The sequence below is a fragment of the Oryzias melastigma genome, linkage group LG3 (assembly GCF_002922805.2).
Source record: "Oryzias melastigma strain HK-1 linkage group LG3, ASM292280v2, whole genome shotgun sequence".
Lineage (NCBI taxonomy): Eukaryota > Metazoa > Chordata > Actinopteri > Beloniformes > Adrianichthyidae > Oryzias > Oryzias melastigma.
The window spans coordinates 8150246-8175553 of NC_050514.1; the positions used below are offsets into that span (position 1 = coordinate 8150246).

Consider the following 25308-nt stretch of genomic DNA (forward strand, 5'->3'; position numbering starts at 1 on the left):
GTGGGGGGCAGGGGTGTGATAGTACAGTTAATACTGTTTATGTTCTGATCCCAATATTTATTTATCAAACCGTTTAACTTTCTTTCTGTCAATGAGATGCAATAATTCAGACCCGCATCCATTTTCATCCCAATAATCTGTGGATGCTGGAACTTTACTGGCAGCTTTTATTCCAATATTGAAATTGTAGCCTGCTTGAGACTATTTTCTTATATCTCTGGGGATATTTTCTTGCCCTATCGTTTGCCCGACTGCTCTGCTGTTAGTTTGGGATGTCCTGCTAACTGCTACAGCTGCTGCAGCATCTCTTTTTTATTTAAGTTGGTGATTAAGGAGCAGTTCAGTTTAAAGGCTTTTTAAATGAATTTTTACCATATGGAATGGCAGCATATCTTTGGGTTTAAGTGTTGGACAATGTGTGACAGATTGAAATCTATTTTAAATTAGGTACAGCAGCTTCAGAGCTCTGACTGATAAATTACTTTTAGTCAGGCAGGTGCAGTTTGTATTCATGGTCATTTTAAGATTCAGAAGCACAAAAACAAAACGCTGTGGACTGTAGAACTCAGACAGCTGTTTGAAAACCTCAAACAGAACGGTTTCGGCTTAAATAAAGCTAAAGATCTGAACATGATGAACTTCTGAAGGATCTGTGACTCTTAAGGGGGCTATGGTGTAAATTCCTTTGCCTCTTCTTTTAACCCTTAATGAACTTTGTTCCATTTCCATAACAATGACTCTGTCAGTCAGCTTGCCAAACTCGCTGTAAGAAACTCAGCTTTAATGCTGAAATAAGAAATTCCACCTTAACAAAGACAGTCGGATCCCCGAGCAATAATCTCAGTGAGTAAACATACAGAGAAAACATCTCACACACATTAGTTCTGCTTTACACATCCAAGTCTCAAGACAGTAAACCAAACATGGTCTGAAAGGATTATTCTGCTGCTGTGGGACAAAAACATACGGACATACTGGCGAAAGAGCGGCAAAGAGAAGTAAATGCTCAGCTAACACACGGCTGGAGCAAATTTAGCTAACAGCTATGAAGTCTGAAAACAGTCCCACTCCAGCTATATGTTGATCTATTGTAAAAGCATTCCCAGTGTTTAATTATGATTTTAGTCTAAAAACCTGTCATCTTTTAAGACGTAGTTTCTGCAGAGTGGCAGGAGTTAATTAGAAATTCACCTCTGAGTTGTGTGTGTGGAGCAACCCTACAATGATATCCCATCATCCCTTTGTTTACACTCTCTCCCTAAAGGTTACAGCCCTCACAAACAAACATAACATTAGCTGTGCAACAAAAACAGTGAATATCCTTTCTATCCAGCTGTACAGTTTAGATCCAGATTCCAGCTCAGAACAGGAAAATAAAGACGTTCATGGATCTGTTTGTCTGACACTGAATGCATCAGAATGGAGCAGAGCAAGGACACTTTGGCCCGCTCAGTTATTCCATCACAAACCTGAGCTTTTTCAAACCTCTGGTTGTCATCTGCTCCTGATCATCACCATTTGAATATAGAAAAACTCAGAAATACTGTTTTATTCTCAAATTAGTATGTCCTTCATCATCAAAAAATGCCAAAAGAAAATGCTAAAAGCTCCCCAGAACATGATTTTTATTGTCTTTAAACCCCACATCAAACTCCAAAACTTACAGTCAGATAGACAGACCAGATTTCTTCAGGATCTTCATGTAGGCCCGTCTCATTGCTGTACCCTGCAGCTGGGCCTGATGAAGACGACAAAATTCCTGACTGTCTTTCCTTTCATTTTTCTGATAAAAATGTATCTTTTATTTTCAAAAAGAAAGCAGCAGCTGATAGTCCGAAGATGATCCCCTCTGAGAGTTTTGTGTTGTCAAACTGCAGATAACCTGCTCTCTGTTGACTTTAGCAGCGATAAGCAGGGCAAATGTTCAGAGTTCCGTAAGAAAACAAAAATAGTGGCTTTGGAAAATTAGTTTTAAATGTTTTTTTTTTACCTGTTGTGTATGTTTTTATCATTATTTTAAAGTAACATTAAAAATGAATGCACAACTCTTTTAGCTAGTGTTTAATAAAGAAAGTTGAGTTCAAGTCCTTGCAGATTACAAACCAGTGGTGCAGTTTATTCTTCATAAAATAAGATGTTGAGTAAAGCGGGTGTGCAGGATCATAATCAAATATTTGCAGCTGTGTTTCTGAAGCGGTCCAGAAGAAGCCGCTGTAACTCTGTAGTTTACACTCACTGGATCAAACAGCAGTCAAGAGTTTCCTCCCAGCTGTTGAACACTTCCACCACGTGTGTGAGGGACACAACCACCACACATCCCTCTGTTTGTCTCAGACCTTTGACCAGCATCAGGAGCAAACATCTCCATCAGCACTAGGGCTGCCACAAACGATTATTTCAATAGTCGACTAATCTCAGATTATTTTTTCGATTAGTCGACTAATCGGTTCGTGCGGCGACTGGATGTAAAACACACATCTTAACCATAAATAGCTTTAAACTTGAAGTGTTTAAGCTATATGCTAATTAAAAATAAAGACAATAGTTTATTGAGTCTTTAATGAATCATGCAGGTTTTCTCCTTAATTTGTTTCTAGCGTTAAAACAAGACTTAAATCAAATGAGGCAATCTGAATCAACTACAGAAAACTTAATAAAAGCCTGGAGGTATTTTTTAAAGCTTTTAAACATATATTTAATAAAACATTTATAAAGTATTTCAAAAGCTATTAGCAGATATAAACACTCTCAAAATATTTGCTCACTGAGGCCCATTTATTAAAGCAAAACACTAATAACATCTTTGAACTGAAGATATTCCTAAACATAAAAAACCTCAGGATGCTCAGATAAACAAAGAGCTTTAAGACATTCCATCTTTAAAAAAGTGTAAATGTATATTTTCAAAAAGGGAGAAAAGCAGAGGATGTTAGAATGTACATCAGTTCTTTCATTCTTTCACTAACTACATCCACTGCACATGCACAGAACGAAATTACATCATATTTTTCAGTTTGGTGGACCGCTCTTAAATCTGTGCTACTTCTTTAATGTTGTGGTTACTTTGCTGCTTGTTGTCATTTTTGTGACTTTAAGTTACATTTAATTGTAGCTTAATGCAGATAATGTAATGCTACACTTGTAAACTTATCTCTGGACTTTTAGGTGAGTTACTTCCATTCTGGGACTCGCACATTGCTCCACAACTCTGCAGCAGATCCGTACCGACACGCAGCTTCTCTGTCTGCGTGATGAATGTCTCATAATCCGCTCTTTGAACTGAATGACGTGATCCCGGCGCGGAATATGAATGAAGCCTTGGACGAGCAGTTCATTTCCAGTCTAAACATTCATTATGCAGACAGAGAGGTACTGTAGACACGGATCTGCTGCAGTTCTGATGGATTATCTCCAAACAGCGCAGTAATGACAGCCGAACAGGATCCATTTAAACCTGGAAAACCGCCGCGGCAGAGCTAGCTGTGTTAGCGCTGATGTTAGCATAGCTAGACGAAGCTCTCTGTTCAGCGTGATCAAACTTAGTCACAACATGCTTCATCTTCATGCACCGCCAAAGTGATCTCATGGAACACAAGTTCTGCCTTAAAGAAATTACATTGGACAATTTTCCTCTTTTATTTTTCTTATGTTTCCCACATTTTCAAGTTCCATTAGCGTGTTGTTGTATTGTTGTTGATACTCCAGCCTACCCATTAACATCACTGCTAACCAGATTAGCACCACTGCTAATGTGTGAAGAGAACGGCAGACCTGGCATTAGAAAGCGCGCACTGTAGTTTTGAGATCAAAACAAGGAAAAAACAAGCAAAAAACGACGCGTCGACGACCTAAATAGTTGTCGACTATTTTAATAGTCGACGTAGTCGCGACTAATTGAATAATCGTGGCAGCCCTAATCAGCACATCAACAAAGTTCTTCCATTCTGGGAAGTTCTTTGGTTTTGAGAGTTTGAGTGCAACTCTGAGAGACTGAAAAGAAACGAATGCCCGAAGTCTACAAGGAAAGCAGCAGCTGTTTGATTCGTCAAATAATATCTGACTTGATTTTCTCTGAAAACAAGCTACCTGAGCTAAGATGTGGGTGGAGCTATTGTGAATCGTGTAAACGAGAAAATCTTAATGTGCAGAGCAAAGGAAACAGGTGAAAGTGGGACTTTTTGTTCTCCAGCAGTGAAATCCAGCAGCTGCTGCCTCCAGTATGCACCAGCAGAATCACAGCGCAGTTTGACCGCTGCAGCTCTTAGTGTAAAGCTGCAGTAGAAAATGTTTTGTTTGCTTATATAAACACATAAAAGCAATCCATTTGGATTCAGAAGTCTACACTTCAGGGCTGCACAGTGGTTCGAAAAGGCCCTGGTTCAAATCCCAGCTGGTCCGTTCTGTGTGGATTTTCTCCAGCTTCCCCCACAGTCCACAAACATGCTTCGTAGATGGACAGGTGATACTAACTGTGCCTTCGGTGTGACTGTGTGGTTGTTTGTTTGTGTGATGGACTGGTGACCCGTCCAGGCTGAACCCCACCAGATCCCTCCAGTGACTGGGACAGGCTCCATCAACACTGTCTGCCTGTATCTGTGTGGAAAACAGATGGATGGAGTTTACAGTTCAATTCAGCTCACAAACCAATTAATAATCCAGTTATTTCATCTAAATTAATGTTTTTATTTAAGCTGAACAAGGAAAGAAGTTTGATTAAAAGTAAAGAGCAATGTTTGTGTTTTCTACAAACAATGCTTTTAAGAAATAGAAAATATAGGATTTATTGTCATATATTGTAGTAAATATTGACTGGAATAGCTATTTTTAACACAGCCAGTTGCAATGGTATAAAGGTTGTGATGGATGGACGGATATATTGCTGGCTGGCTGGATGGATGGATGGATGATGGATGAATGAATGGATGGATGGATGGACGGACGGACGGATGGATTGCTGGCTGGCTGGATGGATGGATGGATTGCTGGCTGGACAGATGGATGGATAATGGCTGGATGGACGAATGGATGAATGGATGGATGGATGGATGGACGGACGGATGGATAATGGATGGATGGATTGCTGGCTGGCTGGATGGACGAATGGATGAATGGATGGATGGATGGATGGACGGACGGATGGATGGATGGATGGATGGATGGATGGATGGATGGATGGATGGATGGATGGATGGACGGACGGACGGATGGATTGCTGGCTGGCTGGACGGATGGATGGATGATGGATGGATGGACAAACGGATGGATGGATTGCTGGCTGGCTGGACAGATGGATGGATGGAAAGAATTCCGAAAGCAGGCTGCACTGGCAAAAAAAAGATACAAAGATACAGTGGAAAAGAAATTAACATCTGGGAATCTCCGGGAGGCATGGCAGGGTCTGAACTTAATGATGGGCCGAAAGACCAAAATCCCAAATGTGGACTGTTCAGATCCCGCCACCCTTGCTGAGGAGCTTAACACTCACTTTACTCGCTTCAACAATACTAGTACAAAACCCACCTGGAACCCAGACACCTACAGCTCATCTGCCGGTCCCATCATCGTCAACGAGAACCTGGTGACCTCTATCCTGCGTAGAGTGAACCCACACAGGCAGGATACTTAAAGAATGTTCAAATCAGCTCGCTGGAGTATTTACCAGACTGTTCCAACAACACCTGAATCAGGGTACAGTTCCTAGACGGTGGAAGGAGACAACCATCATCCCTCTCCCCAAACAAACCAGGACCAAGGACCTGCAGGATTACAGACCAATTGCCCTGACCTCAATCTTTTGCAAATGTATGGAAAGGGTTATTGTTGATGAATTGAGGTTTGAACTGACTGAAAAATTCGACCCTCTCCAGTTTGCGTACAGAGCTGCACGCAGTACGGAGGATGTCAGCCTCACACTCCTGGACAGAGTCACCAAACAACAGGACTCCAAGCTCCCAAACACAAGGATTTTATTCATGGACTTCTCATCTGCTTTTAACACTGTAAACAATAATACACTACCGGAACATCTTTCTTTACTACAGGTTCATAAAAGACTGATTTTATGGATCAGAGAGTTTTTATCTGACAGGCCACAGAATGTGGTGATGAACAATGTTAGGTCCAGCCAAATGATTTTGAAAACGGGACTTCCCCAGGGCTGTGTATTGTCCCCAATTCTTTTTTCTGTGTACACAAACAGCATCTCCTGCGACACAGAAGGCCTGACCCTCCTGAAGTATGCAGATGATATGGATGGATGGATTGCTGGCTGGCTGGACAGATGGATGGATGGATTGCTGGCTGGCTGGACAGATGGATGGATGGATGATGGATGGACGGACGGATATATTGCTGGCTGGCTGGATGGATAATGGATGGATGAAAGGACGGATGGATTGCTGGCAGGCTGGACAGATGTATGGATGATGGATGGATGGACTGACGGATGGATGGATTGCTGTCTGGCTGGATGGATGAATGGATGGATGGACGGATGAATGAATGGATGGATGGATAGACGGATGGACGGATGGATTGCTGTCTGGCTGGATGGATGAATGGATGGATGGACGGATGAATGAATGGATGGATGGATAGACGGATGGACGGATATATTGCTGGGTGGCTGGATGGATAATGGATGGATGAAAGGACGGATGGATTGCTGGCAGGCTGGACAGATGTATGGATGATGGATTGATGGACTGACGGATGGATGGATTGCTGTCTGGCTGGATGGATGAATGGATGGATGGACGGATGAATGAATGGATGGATGGATAGACGGATGGACGGATGGATTGCTGGCTGGCTGGATGGATGAATGGATGGATGGACGGATGAATGAATGGATGGATGGATAGACGGATGGACGGATAGATTGCTGGCTGGCTGGATGGATAATGGATGGATGAAAGGACGGATGGATTGCTGGCAGGCTGGACAGATGTATGGATGATGGATGGATGGACTGACGGATGGATGGATTGCTGTCTGGCTGGATGGATGAATGGATGGATGGACGGATGAATGAATGGATGGATGGATAGACGGATGGACGGATGGATTGCTGGCTGGCTGGACGGATGGATGGATGGATGGATGGATGGATGGATGGATGGATGGATGGACGGACGGACGGATGGATTGCTGGTTGGCTGGACAGATGGATGGATGAATGATGGATGGATGGATGGATGGATGAATGATGGATGGATGGATGGATGGATGGATGGAGGGACGGATGGATGGATGAATGGATGGATGGATGAATGGATGGACGGATGGATTGCTGGCTGGCTGGACAGACGGATGGATGAATGGATTGCTGGCTGGCTGGACGGATGGACAGATGGATTGCTGGCTGGCTGGACGGATGGATGGATGGATTGCTGGCTGGCTGGATGGATGGATGGATGAATGGATGGACAGACAAATGTATGGATTGCTGGCTGGCTGGACAGATGGATGGATGGAAGGATGGATGAGTCTCTCCTTCCTGTCACTTACCTCTCACGAGTGAATATTGGAATAAAAGGAAGTCTTTTTGACTGTAAACTGAATTTATTTTTGAATTGTTTTAGTATTTTTGTTGAAATGATCAAAGAATTCATGAACTGACCTCAGACCCCCCCTCTCTCCTAACCCTCTGCTGCACAGCGGATACACCCATCGAGGAGTTTACCCCCACGCCGGCCTTCCCGGCGTTGCAGTACCTGGAGTCGGTTGATGAGGGGGGAGTGGCCTGGCAGGCGGGGCTCCGGACGGGGGACTTCCTCATTGAGGTGGGAGCTGTTTCCTCTTCCTCCTGAAGCGATCACGATGACGGTGTGCTGCTGATGTAAATTTGAAGCTTTGCATCCCTGCAGCTGTTTTGAAAAGTGTATCTGAATGAGGTTTTGGAGCGTGCTCGTGCATGGGTGCAGCAGCTGAGGGCTGCGGATGGTGTGCTGTGTGGGTCGGGACAGAACCTGGAAGCAGGCTGGGAATCTTCCAGTCTTTATGCTCCGTTTGGCGGAGATGGGGAGGAGCTTACCTTTGCTGCTTGGCCAATAATTCTCCCGTCACTTCTTAAGTAGTGACACTTTTTCTCAAGCCTGAATATTTGTCAACATTTGTTTTTGATCGGATTCAGAGCTCCCGGCGGTGAGTCTGGTGTCATGTGAGTTCTTTTCCTAAAGAGAGCTGGGATGAGATCTAGACCGGTGGAGACCTGCAGCAGAACGAAGATGAGATGTTTGGATGAGGGAATTATTCATAGATATTCCTGATGAAGGAAGCTGGACTGTCTGCAGTCTGAGGAGAAGTCCTGAGTTTAAATGAACCGAAAACAGAGCCGGAGCTTCTGATGGAAACTAAACAAGGTTTGAAACTAAACAAACAGAAAACCATTTTTAGAAGTTTTTGTTTTCTATGACTGTTGCTCTAAATCTCCCCACCTCCCTTACTACTCTCTTGGTCTTTGCCCTTTGTCTCTGTGGGGGGAAATTATCTCCTCAGACTATTAATCCAATTATGTTCTGTGAGGTTTCATGACATCCACAGGAGGGGATGCTAATTTGTCTCTTCGCAAACATATCTGAGCTGTGACTCCAACGTCTGAGGAGCTCACAGTGAGAATCTTCCAGATTTCCAATAATCCTCTCTGGAATATAATTCTACAGATTATTGTGTCCTAAAGAGAGGAATATCCACACAGGAAGTGGAAATGGGAAGAAGATGTCAGCTGTTTATGTCGTCAGAGCTTTGGGTTTAGAGTCAGACTTTCATTGTGTTTAATCTGGATGATGGTTTTTGTGGATTAATTCAAATTAGGGTGTCATCCCTTGCTGAATGAATTTAGTAATTTCTTGGGTTTGAAGTAAGTATTCAGAAGCTGTTTAACCCTTTTGAAGCCTATGGATGCAAATATGCATCAAACCACCTCAGCTCCAAATTAATTTAGCATTCACTAATACATAATACAAATACATAAGTGATTTTATTCCATGGCTGGAAATAAACTTGGGTTAAGCATAGACTTGTGAAAATCTTCTTCTTCTTTTTTTTTTTTTTTTAACTTGTCCTGTCCAACAGCTGAGCCAACAGATGTGGGCTGAGAGCTTCTTATGTTGGGCAGATTTTACTGTCACAACAGGAGTTAATTGAGTATAAACTCCTGTTGAATTTCATGCTAAACTTTATTTATATTGATTATGTTTATGTCCCCCCCCCCCTGTTTTGTTGGACCGAACGGTAAAAGAAGAAATGGGGTGGGGGGGGGGGGTACAGAAGACAGGTACCAGAGGGGTGTTTAAAGAGAAAAGAATATGGTAATAGAAGGTAATTATGTCATAAAACAACCAGTGTGAAATTTTTTTGAAAAGCATTCAAATTTGATCACATAATGTTTAAAATGAAGTTTTACGGTATGTAGATGAAGATGTTATGGTATTATTATGGGATTAAAGACAGATTAAATGAATACGTTGATATTAGGAGTTTTTTACATTTAGTGTGAACAGACTGCTGCTGTCTGTGGTCAGTTTTTGAATTTTGTTTTATTTGCTACTTTACCCCATCAAGGAAAAATATATTTGTGTTCCAGATTTCAGGACGTTACTGTTGTTTTATTGCAGAAAACGTGATGAAAACATTTTCAAGATTTAGAGAGACATAGTTGTCAGAGAGTAATAATCCACGACACGTTTAATATCATCCAGAGGATTTTAGGGAAGCAGCTGTGGAGCATTCTGCAGGAGGAATACTGACATTTGTACTTTGATTTGTGAACAATCTAAGAGAAGAAAACAAATACAGTTAGGAAGGACATTTATGAAACAAATATTGTTCAAGTTTCCATTACAATTGGCTAAGTTACATTTTATACTTTACGTAAAAGTGTTCGCTTCTGCTTAGCTGGCCTAAACTTGTAAACGGGAAGTAGCTTTGCACACAGTCGGCTAGGGCTGCCACAAACGATTATTTCAATAGTCGACTAATCTCAGATTATTTTTTCGATTAGTCGACTAATTGGTTCGTGCGGCGACTGGATGTAAAACACACATCTTGACCATAATTGGCTTTAAACTTGAAGTGTTTAAGCTATATGCTAACTAAAAATAAAGACAATAGTTTATTGAGTCTTTAATGAATCATGCAGGTTTTCTCCTTAATTTGTTTCTGGCATTTAGAAGAGTCTTAAATCAAATGAGGCAATCTGAATCAACTACAGAAATGTAATAAAAGCCCTCAAGTATTTTTTAAAGCTTTAATACATATATTTAATAAAACATTTATAAAGTATTTCAAAAGCTATTAGCAGATATAAACACTCTCAAAATATTTGCTCACTGAGGCCCATTTATTAAAGCAAAACACTAATAACATCTTTGAACTGAAGATATTCCTAAACATAAAAAACCTCAGGATGCTCAGATAAACAAAGAGCTTTAAGACATTACATCTTTAAAAAAGTGGGGAAATGTATATTTTCAAAAAGGAAGAAAAGCAGGGGATGTTAGAATGTACATCAGTTCTTTCATTCTTTCACTAACTACATCCACTGCACATGCACAGAACGAAATTACATCATATTTTTCAGTTTGGTGGACCGCTCTTAAATCTGTGTTACTTCTTTAATGTTGTGGTTACTTTGCTGCTTGTTGTCATTTTTGTGACTTTAAGTTACATTTAATTGTAGCTTAATGCAGATAATGTAATGCTACACTTGTAAACTTAGCTCTGGACTTTTAGGTGAGCTACTTCACTTCTGGGATTCGTAGTTTTAAATCGTTGCATAACTGCAGCAGATCCGTACCGACACACAGCCTCTCTGTCTGCGCGGTGAATGTTTTATAATCCGCTCTTCGAACCGGACGACGTGATCCCGGCGCGGAATATGAATGAAGCCTTGGACGAGCGGTTCATTTCCAGTGTAAACTCATAACCCGCGCCGTCCTCGTGGCGTTTGGTTCAAAGAGCGCGGATAATGAAACGTTCATTATGCAGACAGAGAGGTACTGTAGACACGGATCTGCTGCAGATCTGATGGGTTATCTCCAGCCTACCCATTAGCACCACTGCGCATGTGTGAAGAGAACGGCAGACCCGGAATTAGAAAGCGCGCACCGTAGTTTTGAGATCAAAACAAGGAAAAAAAGAAAAAAAAAAACGACGCTTCGACGACCAAAATAGTTGTCGACTATTTTAATAGTCGACGTAGTCGCGACTAATTGAATAATCGTGGCAGCAGTCGGCTATGTCACTATTTTGTCTGATGTCACATGATAAGGAGATAAAACCACGTACTGAAGCAACCCCAAATGATGTCCTCCTGCCCAAAACAAATTTTACCTGTGTAAATGAGTCCAAAAGGGCTGGAAAACAGCTCAATCTGGCAACATTCCTCACTGACTTACTGAGTATTTTTAGGTATTATTTCAAAAAGTTAGCCCAGAGGTTAATAATCCCTCCATTTTTTAATCCAAACAAGCAGAAACAAAGAAGTAGTGGAAACAGATGTGGGATGTCCCGGCTCACTGTTAGCTGGTGAACAGGGGAGAGAGAATCACGAGAGGGATTTCTGCGTGTTATTACAATGAGGAGAAATGCTGCGACTTCCCCTGGTGCTGGATGAAGTCATAATTAATCAATCCCAGAACTTTCCCCAAAATAAATCAGTCCATTAGCAATATCATAGAACATATTGGACATTTTAATGAACTTAACAAAAATACAAAACCTTTCTACTGATTTTTTTCCCCCCAACAAGTCACCTTCATAAATATATCGAATTAAAAGTTAGATAATTTGATTCAGACATGCTATCATTGTTGGGACATACCATCTTTGGGGAGTACCAGGTTGGGGCTGGCACCGTGGCTGAAGATCGTGGTCAGAGTGGGGGGCAGGTTTAGGTTTTCAGCTTTTTTTTGGTGCTGTGAAGAACATGAAAGACAGTCGTCATGAATACCACTGGCTCTCCATGCGATCAGGTCGCAGCACTGTCAGTTTAAAAAGTCAAGCCGTCCCTTAAGCCTGATTGAAAAAGCAGATATTTGTCTCCTTCTTTCCTTCTGGAGCCGCAGCAGAAGGAGGCTTTGTCAGAGCAGCTTCCATCTCTTATCTTCCAATAAAGATTTCTGTCCTAAAATAACTGGAAGTAATCTTTGCTGTGATTTCTCTCTCGTTATTGCGTGTGCTTCCCAAGTATTACATTAACAGTGGTGTGCTGCAGGCTGTTGGGGGGGTCTAATACAGATCACATCACAGCTGCTACATTGGTCTGAGGAAAATCACGTTGTCTATTTTGGGCCCTGTTTTTTTTTCCTTCTTTCTATATGACTTTGTAACGGCTGTGCGTTTGTGTGCACTGGGGATTGCTTTATTGTGTGTTTCTGCTAAATGGAGCATCAAATGAGAGAGCAGCCTGTGTCTGCAGATCTTCTGTGCTATTTCAGCAAACCCAGGACCTCCTCAGTCTCCTCAGGGCCGTGTCCAAAGCTGCTCTTGCATGGTGGGATGGATCTTTTTACAAACGCATCAAACTGTTGGTGGAGGTTGAAGAGATCGCAGCTCCACAGCCTGCAGCCTGTTCTGCATCTGCAGCTGCTTCTTTTAATGATGTGAGCGGCCCCACCCTCCGTGATGCCCAGCAGTCCAAGTTTGTCTTTCAGTCAGAGATGCATCAATGTGGAGATTTGAAGATTTTCTCATTTAAAGCTAATAAAACTTGTTTGTTTTTTAAAGAGCTGTTTTTTTTTCCATGTGTGAGATCTCAAGCACCTCCATGAGCGGCATGTGGATGTTTGCAGCAGGTGTGCTGATGTGTTCAAGGTCACTGCAGCCGTACAGACACACCAAACATTTTTTTAGCAGCTGTGACGGATACTTCCCCTTCTTTGTAGACACTCTGCTGACATCAGCATGCATCCCCACCATCACTGAGGCAGTTGTGGCGGCTGTGCCAGCAAAACCCGCAAGAACTGATGGGTGTTTGTCGGGATACGAGGCGTGGGCATTCATCAGACTCTCTGAAGGAGATGAATGCCTGAAACTCAGCGGAAGCTCTTCATGGCATCCTGCAGAATGAGATGATGCAGACTCTGTGGCCAAACAGCCGATCTCGTTGCCACCCAGTCTGGGTTTGAAGTGGAGCCAGCTGCTCTCGTCGCGTTGCATCACCGTACCTGTCACCCTGCAGTAATGGATCCCTCTGCTGCCAATCTGTTTTGAACTTTGCTGAGATCACATGACGCACAGGGGGATGTTTGTTGCTCGTAAGTGCCGTTATCTGTACTAATAGATGCAACAATGTCAGGGGAGGATTCAGGATGCAGAAGTCATTTCCTAGATGTAACCCCACAGTCCTGCATGGGGTCACAGGGACGGCTTATCCCAGTCTGAGTCTGAAGATGCTCTAAACTCACTAAAAAGACCTTTGACTGCAGAGAATGCTGGTGAATGAAAGTCTCAGTTGAAATGTTTTTTTCCCGATGACAAACATTCAGCAGCTTGTGCTGCTCTAAATAAACGCAAAGATCACAGAAACTGAGAGCGTGGTCGCTGCTGCAGCTGTTCCTCCGGCTCCGTAGTAGTCATGATACTGCGGTGATGTGGTTGCCATGGCAGCCTCTCAGCTCAAATACATAATCTCTTTCCATTGTGAGCAGATGACCAGCAGAATTCAGCTGCTGAGCAGATCTGCAGTGAAGATATCCTGGCATGTTTTCTGACAGCTGAACTGGAGTGGTCAGGTTTCATCGCCTTGCAGGTCAGGAAACAGGGGCGGGGGCGGCAGGACCCACTGAACAATGGTCAGCTGATGGACAGTGAGACAAAACATTCGTAGAAAGTGAAAGATGGGAAGTTAAAGACTCATTTTATTGGGTTAGGAAAACTCATCCTGATCCTAGAAGATAATATAAAGACATAAATGTTTGATTTGTTTCCTTTTGGTTAGATTTAGTGCTAGAATTTGCACTTTTCTTACTACAAGTTCCCTGTGTTTCCAAACCAAGCTAGTAAATGAATGTGGAATGTACAAGGGATGAAATGATAAACCTGTGAGTCTAACGGATTCAGGAACTCCATTTTTATGAAGATGCTTCAGGTTCTGCAAATGCGTGTGTTTAACATGTGTTTGCATGCCTGGAAGAACCCCCCCCCCCCCCATCCTCCGTTGCCATGCATTGTACGCAGGCAAAATGCATCCATTCATGATTTAAAGCCCATTTGAGCATCAATCTTTGATATCCAAGTGCAGCTCTGCATGCCGACGCTCACGTGCATTTAGGTGGGTTTGTGCTGCACACTTTATACTGTTCTGTTTAGCTGTCTAGTCTGCAGGTCCTGGTGTAAATGTGTTTTTAAAGACCCAATCTTGAGGAAAAAAAAGTCTGTAAAAAGTCTTGAAAGTGAAGCCAAAAAGTTGCAGCAAAACGTCGATATCTCTTCAAACAAACATTTACCTTTTTGTCTCTGGTAAAGAAGTGACAGTTCTTATTTATTTTCAATGATAAAATCTCTGCAGAGACTTAAGATCAAGTCTGATCAAAGCATCTTTTGCGCCGTGCTCCAGAATATGTGTTTTTCAGCGCTGCTACTGGCAGGAGAGCACTTACTCTCTTATATAACAAACAACTTTGACTGAGAGAGACATGTGTGACCGCCGTAGCATGCAGATGCATCTGCCTCCCTTTGCCCTCAGGTGTGTGCTTCTCTCTCAGGACTGTAACCCAGCACATGTCTGTTAGCTGTGCACTGAGCAGGAACAGGCAGTCCTCACCATCTCTACCCCAAACGCTTTCACGAGGAAAGGTCAGCATTTCTCTGCTCTCTGACTGGACAGAGAAAAACCCGGAGCTCCTGCTGTGGTGGTGGTGGTGGAGGCGAGGGGGGTCCCAGTGATAACTGGAAGGCCAGGATTGGATGTTTTCAGGAATTGGAAAGTCAAGCAGTTGGGATGTGGGAAAATACATTAATACCACATCCTTCCAGGAAGGATGAAAATATGTTTCCAAGTTTGTTTGTATTACTATTTTAACAAAGCGTTAGGAGGCTGTGCTCTTCAGTGAGGGTACAAAGGGTCAAATTCATTCCTGATAAAGATGAGTCAGACATTAAATGTCTGAAAAAGAAACGATCCCTGGTGCAGTCTGAAGAGAGAAAGCGTCCAGACACAAACCAAACACTTTCATGTTACTGCATGATGTTGCCATTGATCAGTGATGAGGCTTTTCCTGACATTACATGGAACTAGAAGGAAGCTGACCATCTGACCCCTGGTCTTTAGGTTTGAAGCCAGCTTGCAGCCTGACGTTCCAATGATTCTGCTGTAGAGGAATAATTGAGTTTATCCTGCCGTAACACAGTTTATTAAAATGTCCACGACCGTCCACATTCAGTCTCTGTTTTCCTGCTGGGATTACAGGCGTTACCCTTGACCCACTAATGCCTGACCATACAGCCGGTTCTCCACTTGTCTGACCAGAGGGTCAGATGCTCGCATGCTGCTCTTTGGCGCTTTCAAAGGGAAATATTGAGATTTCTCTTTGCATGTCCAGAGGCAGGAACCTCAACAACTAACCTGTCTTTTCTTCAGAAGTGGGATTTAACATGATATCTTTGTGTTGTGGAACTAAAGCAGATCACTGTCTGCTTTTACATCTGACATTGCCTCACAGCAGTTTGCATGTGTGCATCATGCATGATGATGGCTGGGGCCGCTGCATCCGCTGGTGATGTGTGAGTGCTAACAATGATCTGCCTCTGTTTACATCTCTGTGATCTGTGCTTGGGATGACACATGGATTTTTGTAGAAATCTGATCTACAAAGGTTTTCAAACACAAGCTGGGGGATATTCAATACTCAAACATTTATTTTCATGTAGGAAAGACACAATACAAAATCAAAAATGTAAAAAGAAAAAGAAAACTCAAATTTCACTTTCCAAAGAACCGTGGTAATTCAGATCAAAATAAACACTTTAATCCACAGCAGGGTAGGGCTTTAATCAAAAGTGGTTCCTCAAAACCTAAAAAAGACTCACTCTCGTTAGGTATTAGTGGACTTCTGATTCAGGTGATCTTCTGCTGCAGCAAGCCTCACATGAAGCAGGTTATGGAGTGCTGATTGAGCCTTTTTTAAACTGCACTAATATGTTGTGTTGTTACCACTGACTGTATATGAAAACTGGACAGAGTGACCCCCCCCACGTGCATTCCAAAGAGGAAATAGCTGCAGGCTCCAAGAAACCAAAATCCCATAGTCTTCTAGAGAAATAAACAGCTGCTACTCAGTCATTCTATCGGTCAGAATAACCATTCCTGCTCGTTTACCTTTTTCTTTACATCTTCTTAATAATCGTTTTTTTTTTCATGAAAGGTTTTCTGTTGTTCAAGTTGTTCTGTAGTATTATGTGTGCCGTGACCAAGGATTATGGAGTCTCTCGTAGCTTTCCAACTGTAGCTTTATTCACTCATAACAATGGCTCATGCCCTCCGGCTGCATACAAGTCCGTCCTCCTAAAGCTTCCCCCTTTCTTGCTGTTCGGCACAACATCAGTTCCTACCCAAGTGCTCTCACTACATCTCCCTCCTTTTAGCTAAGAGTCTGTTTCTTTTTATTCATCACAGAACAGTTTAACTGTAAACTATTGAAGCTTGGATTCATTAATAGTAAACAATTTCTTCGATAAACATTACAGCAGTTATCAACAATGCTGCACAATCTTTCTTTGGTAAACATTATAAAACTTTTTAACAATACTTAACAATCTATTTTGCCTTCTTTTACATCTCCTTTTTTTTTTTTTTCAGTACAACAGAAATTAACATGTCTAAGGGTGACAATCTGTGTCCCCAAAACTGTGCAGGGATTATTGTGCCCTGTGAACCACAGTTTCCTAAGATGAACAGTTTTTATAAGTCCAGTCTCTGCGATGTGCGAACAACCCGCGCCGATCGTGTAACCGTTGGGCCCTCAGGAATCACTCTGATGTGAGATCTGTTTCTCCTGAAGCGTCCAGATGGCATGTCAATGACATAGGAACGTGGGGTGTTGGCTGAACTGCTAACCGTTCCCGGGCTGTTGGTGTTCTTCACCCAGACCTGTTGCCCCGGTCTGAGCTCTTGTTTTGTTTGAGCTTTGTGTCTTTTGTTGAACCAGGAGGCTTGTTTCTGTTTCTGGTCCTGGTCCTTGCTCCGGAAATGTAGAAGATTCGGCCACTTTGGTTGAAGTTTCTCTTCACTGACGGGCAATGGTGTCCTGATGTTACGACCCATCAGCAGCTGTGCAGGTGAGGAGCCATGCGCCAATGGTGTGGCTCTGTATGCCATGAGAGCCTTGTGCGGATCTTCCCCCTTCTTCAGAAGAGCCTTGATAGTCTTCACAGCCCTCTCTGCTTCCCCGTTGCTTTGAGGGTAGTGGGGACTCGTGGTCACGTGGCTGAAATCATAGTCTTTTGCAAATGCTGCAAATTCAGCTGCTGAAAACTGAGGTCCGTTATCTGTTACAAGGGTTTCAGGAACTCCGTGCCGCGCAAAAATGGCCTTTAGTTTGTTTACTACTGGGACTGCAGTAGTAGAGGTAAGGTTTGCAACTTCGATGTATCGGGAAAAATAATCCACAACTAACAGGTACATGGCACGATTCCACTGGAAGAGATCAGCTGCTACGCGCTGCCATGGCCTGCTAGGGAGTTGTGTTGTCATGAGAGGCTCCGGTGCAACATGAACCTCCCGTGCGCACACTGTGCAGTTTTCAACTTTGGATTTGATTTGCTTGGTCAAACCTGGCCACCAAATGGACTGTTGTGCTCTGGCAATGCATTTTGTCATACCTTGGTGACCTTCATGCACCATTTTCAGCATTTCCTCCTGCATGTTGACTGGAATGACAAGTCTTTCACTTTTCATTAATAATCCATCTGCAATGAGCAGGTCTTGATGGTACTGCCAGTACACTTGAAGCTCAGGTGGAAGTGCTTTCCTGCTGGTAGGCCATCCTGTTTGTACTAAGTTTTTCAGTTTTTGGCATGTAATGTCCATTTCCTGCGCCTTTCTGATTTGTGCTAGTTTGCTTTCAGATGCTGGTAACTGCTGCAAAATCTGGTTAACAGAGACACAAACATCTTCTTCCAACTGCTTATCCTGGATTGTGGGCGGAGCTTGGATGGGTGCTCTGGACAATGCATCTGCAGTAATTAAATTCTTTCCTGGAACGTGCTCGATTCTGTATGTGAAACGGAGTAGTCGCAACCTAAATCTCAGAATACGAGCTGGTAAGTCATCAAGAGCTCTGCTGCCAAGTAAGGAAATCAGAGGCTTATGATCAGTTTGGATCAAAAAGTCCATCCCTACCAGGTAAGACTGAAACCGCTCACAAGCCCAGGTCAGAGCGAGTGCCTCCTTTTCGATTTGTGCATATCTGCGCTCTGCATTTGTCATGCTGCGTGAAATGAAGGCCACAGGACGCCATTCACCCGTTGGTTGCTTCTGGGACAAGACTCCTCCTAATCCAAAAGAGGATGCATCTGCTGCAATTTTGGTCTCTCTGTTTAGGCAATACTGGGCGAGAACTGCTGGTGAGCTCAGTTCCTTGCGTAGCTCATCAAATGCACGCTGTTGTGCTGTTCCCCACTCCCAGTTGGTGTCTGCCTTGAGGAGCTCTCTTAACGGCTGTGTGAGTTCAGCGACACGTGGGGAGAACTTTCCAACATAGTTCACCATTCCCACAAATCTTTTCACATCAGCAGCATCTTTTGGTGTAGGCATCTCCTTGATCGCTCGGATTTTCCCTGGGTCTGCTTCAATCCCCTGTGCTGAGACAATGTGACCAAGAAACATGACTTTTTCCACTGCAAACTGGCACTTATCATTGTTGAGAGTCAACCCTTCCTGCTGAAGACGCTCCAACACTCGGTGCAGTCTTTGATCGTGCTGTTCCCGAGTGGACCCGAACACTAGTATGTCATCTGCGTGACACACAGTTCCGTCCAGACCTGACAGCATTTGGGTCAGTCTCTTTTGAAAGTGTTCAGGTGCGGATGATATTCCGAACGGCAATCTCTTGTAACAGTACCGTCCAAACGGGGTGATGAATGTGGTTAAAGGGACTGACTCAGGGTGTAGAGGTACTTGCCAAAACCCCGCTGTAGCATCCAGTTTTGTGAAGACTGTTGCTCCTGCGAACTTGGCCAACGTCTCATCCACAGCTGGCAGTATGTGGCGCTCTCTGCAAACATATTCGTTTAGGTGAGTCATGTCTGAACAGATCCTGACCTTTTCATTCGGTTTAGGGGCAACCACCATCCCAGCGCACCACTCTGTTGGTTCCTCAATAGCTTCGATCACTCCCATTTTCTCCATTCTCTCCAACTCTGCTTTCACTTTGTCATATAAGGGCAGTGGAACTCGTCGAGGCAGCGACAATGCATAGGGTTTGGCACCTTCTTTGAGTTTTATCTTGTACTCCCCCTTTAAGAGTCCCAGTCCTGTGAACACTTTGGGGTACGATTTTTTCATGTCATCCTCAAGTTCTTTAACGCTGTCTACGAGGTGAAGCAGACCTAATGCTGAGATGGCTGGAAAGCCCAGCAGAGGGGTGGACAGTCTCTGTATGACATACACTGGCTGTGTTGTTGTTCTGTCTTTGTATTTCATCACTGCGTTAAACTGACCTTTTACTTTCAGGGCTTCTCCACCAGGACCACGCAGGGCTTTTTCTGCTTTGGCGAGCTGGCCGTGTAGATCTTTTGAGTAGGTGGCAGCTGGTATTACAGTCACATCCGCTCCTGTATCCAGTTTGAAAATTACATTTTTGCCATTCACTTCAACAGTTTTTTTCCAATTATTGGGATGTGTTCCAGCCGAAACTGCTCCCAGAAACAGTGTGTTGTCATCATCTTCAACGACTGCTCCGATTCTGCTCGATCTGCACACCGCTGCAAAATGTCCCTTTTTCTGACATTTCCTGCATATGGCGTCACTTGCTCCACAGGTGTTTTTGGAGTGTGCAGGTGACTTGCCACAGCGCCCACAGTTCTTGTATCCTTTTTGATTTTCACTCTGACTGTTTGTGTTGAACGTTTTTCGTGCCTGATATTCTTTGAATGTCTTTTTCTTAAACTTTAAAGCATCCACATTTGCTTCCTTCACGTCCTTGATATTTGTTTCTCTCACAACAGGCTGTTGTTTCTTTATCTCTTCATGCTGTCTTATTTCTTGCACTGCCTTTTCCAGTGTTAATCCACTATCCATCTGCAGCTTTTCTGACAGACTTTGGTACTGTGTTCCCACCACCAGCCTATCTCTTATCATTTCATCCTGCAGTGGCCCGTACTGGCAGTTTTCTGCTAACTTGTAGACTGCAGCTATGAAGGACTCAGCTGACTCCCCTGGTTCTTGGCTTCTTTTGTTAAAACGTGCTCTCTCATAAATGACATTTTGTTTTCCAATAAAGTGTTTATCAAAGGCTTCTTTTACACTCTTGTATTTTTTCTGTTCATCGTTACTCAACCCGAGCGTGCTCAGAATATCATCTGCTTTATCGCCCATTGCGTACACTAAGGAGTTAACTTGGTACTTTTCGTCCTTGGCATCCAGTCCTGCTGCAACACGAAACCTTTCGAAACGGCGGATCCAATTGGGCCATGAGGAGTAGTCACCGAAGTTAAAATTTTCAGGTGGGTTGATCGAAAACAGGGAATCCATCTTCTTTTTCCGTTCCCCGGACTCACGTAGTTCGCGCCGTTAGCTTGATAGCCTTGGCTAGCTTCTCCCGGCTAGCGCTAAAAAACTGCAGATTTTTGCAGATGTTGTCCTCTGATCTTCCCTGAGACGGGCTTCTTCACTTCTGACACCATGTAGTATTATGTGTGCCGTGACCAAGGATTATGGAGTCTCTCGTAGCTTTCCAACTGTAGCTTTATTCACTCATAACAGTAGCTCATGCCCTCCGGCTGCATACAAGTCCGTCCTCCTAAAGCTTCCCCCTTTCTTGCTGTTCGCCACAACATCACTTCCTACCCAAATGCCCTCACTACAGTTCAAGTTATAAACTGACTTATCCGACGCCTCAACAAAAGTAGTTGGAGCCTACTGGCCCCAACGTTCAAGTAGAAAACATTTGACAGATTTCATGCAGCCTGTCTGAATTTGGTAGGGGTGTGGTCTTCCAACAAGCTCACTCCTGATTGGTGAGGGAGGTTTCCATAGAAAGCTTATAGACCAATTTGGACCAATTACTGACGTCTGGCCTCAACATGGTTGCATCCCTATAAAGTAAAAATGGTGGCTGAATTGACCTAATTTTGTCACAGCTGGAAGTAAACCATCTTCTATGGATGATCTCACTCAGTCTAGTCCTCAGATGATCATTGGTTCGTGCATTTATATGTTTTGCAATTTACTAACATTACTAACTTATCAGAATATTAACAGTAACAGAAACTCACTTGGTCCATCAACGCACAATGAACATCCAAGGGAAAGCCTTCTCCTGTCAGCTGGCACACGCGGCGACGCACTCACGCGCACGGAGCAAAGCAGAGGCAGAATGCAGCTACGATGATAAAACCTAAAGAAAACTTATTTCTAACATCGTCTGTCTTTTGTAAACGCTGTTTTTGTAGAATGACGAGTGGCGATATATTGTTGGTTGAAAGCAGAACACTTTATTAACAGGCTTCAGTCCTCCAGACACTTCATACAGCTGCGGTAAAACGTACTCTCACTGTCGTAAATCACACTGTCGCTCAGTGTCGTAAATCAACAGTTCTGGGGTTTTTCATTCATTATATGACCGTTTTCACTCCATTACATTCATAAAGATCACAAACAAACATGATTTAGTGATCATCTGCTGGTCCGGGAGGGGGAGTTTCATCCCTCCCCCCACAGACACACCTGTCCTCAGGTGGAGCGCCGCAGTCCACGTTCTGCTTTCTACAGAATGAAGCTTTGTTCATTTATAGAACAGTAATGGTCAGAAATCCCATCCATCCCAGCACAATGATACTAACATGACTATAAATCATCTGTGGAAGAGCAGTTCTAAGGGAAAGAGGCGCGAGTGTTGATTGAACGTTTAGATGAGGCATTTACGACGGAGATTTTTCTTCTTTTTATTTTTTACTTTTGTAGCCTGCAGTCACGGCAAACCCAAATCATCAAATATCTTAAAAATATTCTTCATAAGTGCTCTACTGCTTTGTGTTAGTGAAATAAGTATTCATTAAGTATTTACATATTTTATCTTTGCAAAACTTACCTTAGATTGGAAGATTTTTGCGAAACTGTCAGCCAAAAATGACACTTTGGTCTTTGTAAACAATAGATGGTGGATGGAGCTCCGCCTCTGACCGTCCTACGGGAAACTAACGCTTGAAGAAGGTTCCTAACTTTCCTACTGAAAGTTAATGACCAGGAGTGGAGGATTGCAGATGGAATTTTGGTGCATTTTGAGTAAAACCAGCTGCCCCCCCTCCCCTTGCCACCCTGTAGCTCCGCCCCTGCTCTAAAGGCATTTCAACAGAAAAAGACCATTTCTGTTTCTTTCATTGTGAAGCTCTTTGTTATGGAAGCATTTTTGACTCAACAATAAAAATAAAAGTCAATACTGGAAATGCTATTTCATTTTCACAATGTAACTGCATTACTTGTCTCTTAAATGAAATGAAAAAGCAATTCTCAAAACAGTTTTTTTATTTTCTTCTTCAACTCCGCACATTCTGTAACTTAATTAAAATTAAAAAGAAAATGGCATTTGATATTTCATTTTCAAAAAGTTCTCTGGTAAATTTGTACCAAAATTCAATCAAAAATATCAAATTTGAAAATTAAAATGGATTAACAGAAATGCTTTTTCCTTTTCAAAATGTACCTGCAATATTTTTCTCTTCATTTTCTTCTTCAACTCCGCTCATTCTGTGACAGAATCAAAGTGACAAACTCAACTGACATTGCTTTTTCGTTGTCACATTCTGCCGCACAAAAAGTGTCTCAAAAATCTGTTGGAGGTCTGGAGCGTCCCAAGGGCGCACGACGACGACGTCAGAGCTCCTCCTGCTCTGGTTTGTGCTGTCGGGAAGTTACATGCCGTTCTCATTAATTTATATGGAGAAAATGGGGAAAAAAAGAAGCAAGAGGGGGAAAAAAGAGCTCAAAGCTGAGATTTATCATTTCCAATGAACTTTTGTTTTTTGAAACCTTAAAGACTGAGAAAAGCGGGATACACTGTGGATAGTTTGACAGTCTGTTACTGCCGCCGCGTTCTCTGGCTGCAGCTTGATGCAGCGACGTGTCCAGCGGAGCTCACGCCATGAATATGCCGGCAGACAGACATTTAAGAAAATGAACTACTGTGGTAATAAAACCGAAATTGTGATGTCTTAAGAGCTTAAAAAAGAATGACATAATCTTAAAAGAAAAAAAAAAACTAAAACTAATTAAAACTAATAATGATATCAGCTAGTCATGACCTCAACATCAAATTTTATGCTAAAACAAAATCATAATTTATTTTAAAGAATTTAAATTGAGGACATGAATCATATTTGGTCCAAAATGTTCAATAGCTCTAAAGATGTTAAAGCTAAAGTCACTAAACTTTATCACATGACTAATTATTACTCATATAACAAGGAAATAGTATTTTTTTCCTAGTTTATATTTGATGTATTTTTACTTGTTTATTAAAGCTACTTCACAGAAGTGTTTTATTTAAGTTTTTAATGATAAAAGAAGGTTAATGAAATATAAATAAGGGACAACACTAATCTGTTTCTTCAATTTATTCATGTTTTAAATGTCTTATAAAAGTATCGGATCGGGACTCGGTATCGGCAGATACATAAATCAAATGACTCAGAATCGGATCGGGCCCAAAAAAACCTGATCGGGACATTCCTAGTTAAAATCAATTGTCCGTTCACACCGAATGGAATTCTCGTCAAATTCATGTAAATCCTCTTCGTTTTAACAAGCCCTAAAGTAGCTGCTTGTTATCGTGAAGTCTATTCACCTGAAGCTGGGAGGAGCTTCCATCAAAAACTTTTCTCGACTTCATAATGAAGGACGCGGATCGATAGATATCAGGTTTATTTGATCTGAAGAGCTGATTAAAGCATTGGTACATGTTTCCATTTCTGGGTTCAGAGAATCACCCAGGAAGCTTTCTCCTGCTGCTCTGTAACAGGGACTTAGTCAGGGGACAATAGTACGGCAAGCAAAAGGGATCATAAATCACCAGGAAAAGCACGGTAGCGCCACGTTTTACAGATAACAATTATTATTTTATGTAATTAAATGTTCCAAGAGTTAGCTTCAATAAAACAATTAAAACAAAAATAATTTTAAGTTTGGTTTTAACTGTTTTATTTATGATTTAATTAGAACATTTAATTAGGACATTAGGACAAACTTTTCTCTCAGTTTTTGTAGATTGTAGATGTAAATGTAATCAGAAACTACATGTTTTAGCATTTTTTTGTGTTCAAAGTTTGTTTTTGTTTTTATAAATAGAGCAAAAGTTTTGATGTTACATATATAAATAGCCTTTTGTGTGTGTGAAATACTTATAACCGGTGATTTTCGTTTTTAAACGTCACTTTTTATGACAATTAATGCATACACGTCAGTACTAGCTGCGTTTCCATTACACATTTGTGCAAAGCTTTATCTAAATTCTAGGAATTTTGAAAAAAACAATGATTGGAAATGACATTGTTTCCATTAAATCATCATTTTGCGATAAAGCACAAGCCAACTCACACGATAAGTCATTAAAAACACAGCGATGAATGAGAACAAGTATTTTTTTATTTGAATCACTAAAAAAGGAGCATTGCGGTGACGTCACAGCTCTGTCTGCAGAGTACGTGCCGCCCAGAGTCTATTGACAGTCTCAGGTGAGAAACCTGTTCAGCGGTTCTTTAAAAAATAACCATTAGAGCAAGTAAGCTGCTGGACCTTTTTCTGTTTAAAACACTACAAGATCTATTTAAGTTTCTGTCCCTGCACTCATGCTTTTCCTCAAACGAGACTTCAGCATCTTCAGACTCCAAGCTGCAGAAGCTTAGCTGCAGATGAAGCTGTGAAGCTGTTAGATCTCTCCTGCCGCCCGCGTGCTGCGCTCAAGACAGACAAAGAGGCGCATCTATTTCGAAAAAAGTGTTTCCATTACAGTTTTGCGAAAAATGTCTGTTTCGATACGGCCCCAAAACCACTGCGGTCAAGTGAGCCGCTGTTCGCTCAGGTCAAGCCAGCCGCGCTACAAAAAAACTCATGCGTCCGTATTACACGGTTTACGGTGTAGGTACCACATC

The 25308-nt window shown here is 42.4% G+C and overlaps 1 protein-coding gene across 2 annotated transcripts in view; it reads left to right on the forward strand.

The window, feature by feature from the left end:
• LOC112160641 (SH3 and multiple ankyrin repeat domains protein 2) overlaps positions 1–25308 on the forward strand; it is a 531836-nt gene that overhangs the window by 412073 nt on the left and 94455 nt on the right. For both annotated transcript variants that reach the window (XM_036217187.1, XM_036217185.1), the window contains one exon: positions 7660–7784. In XM_036217187.1, the coding sequence (XP_036073080.1) occupies positions 7660–7784 (125 nt within the window). The remainder of the gene's footprint in view (positions 1–7659; positions 7785–25308) is intronic.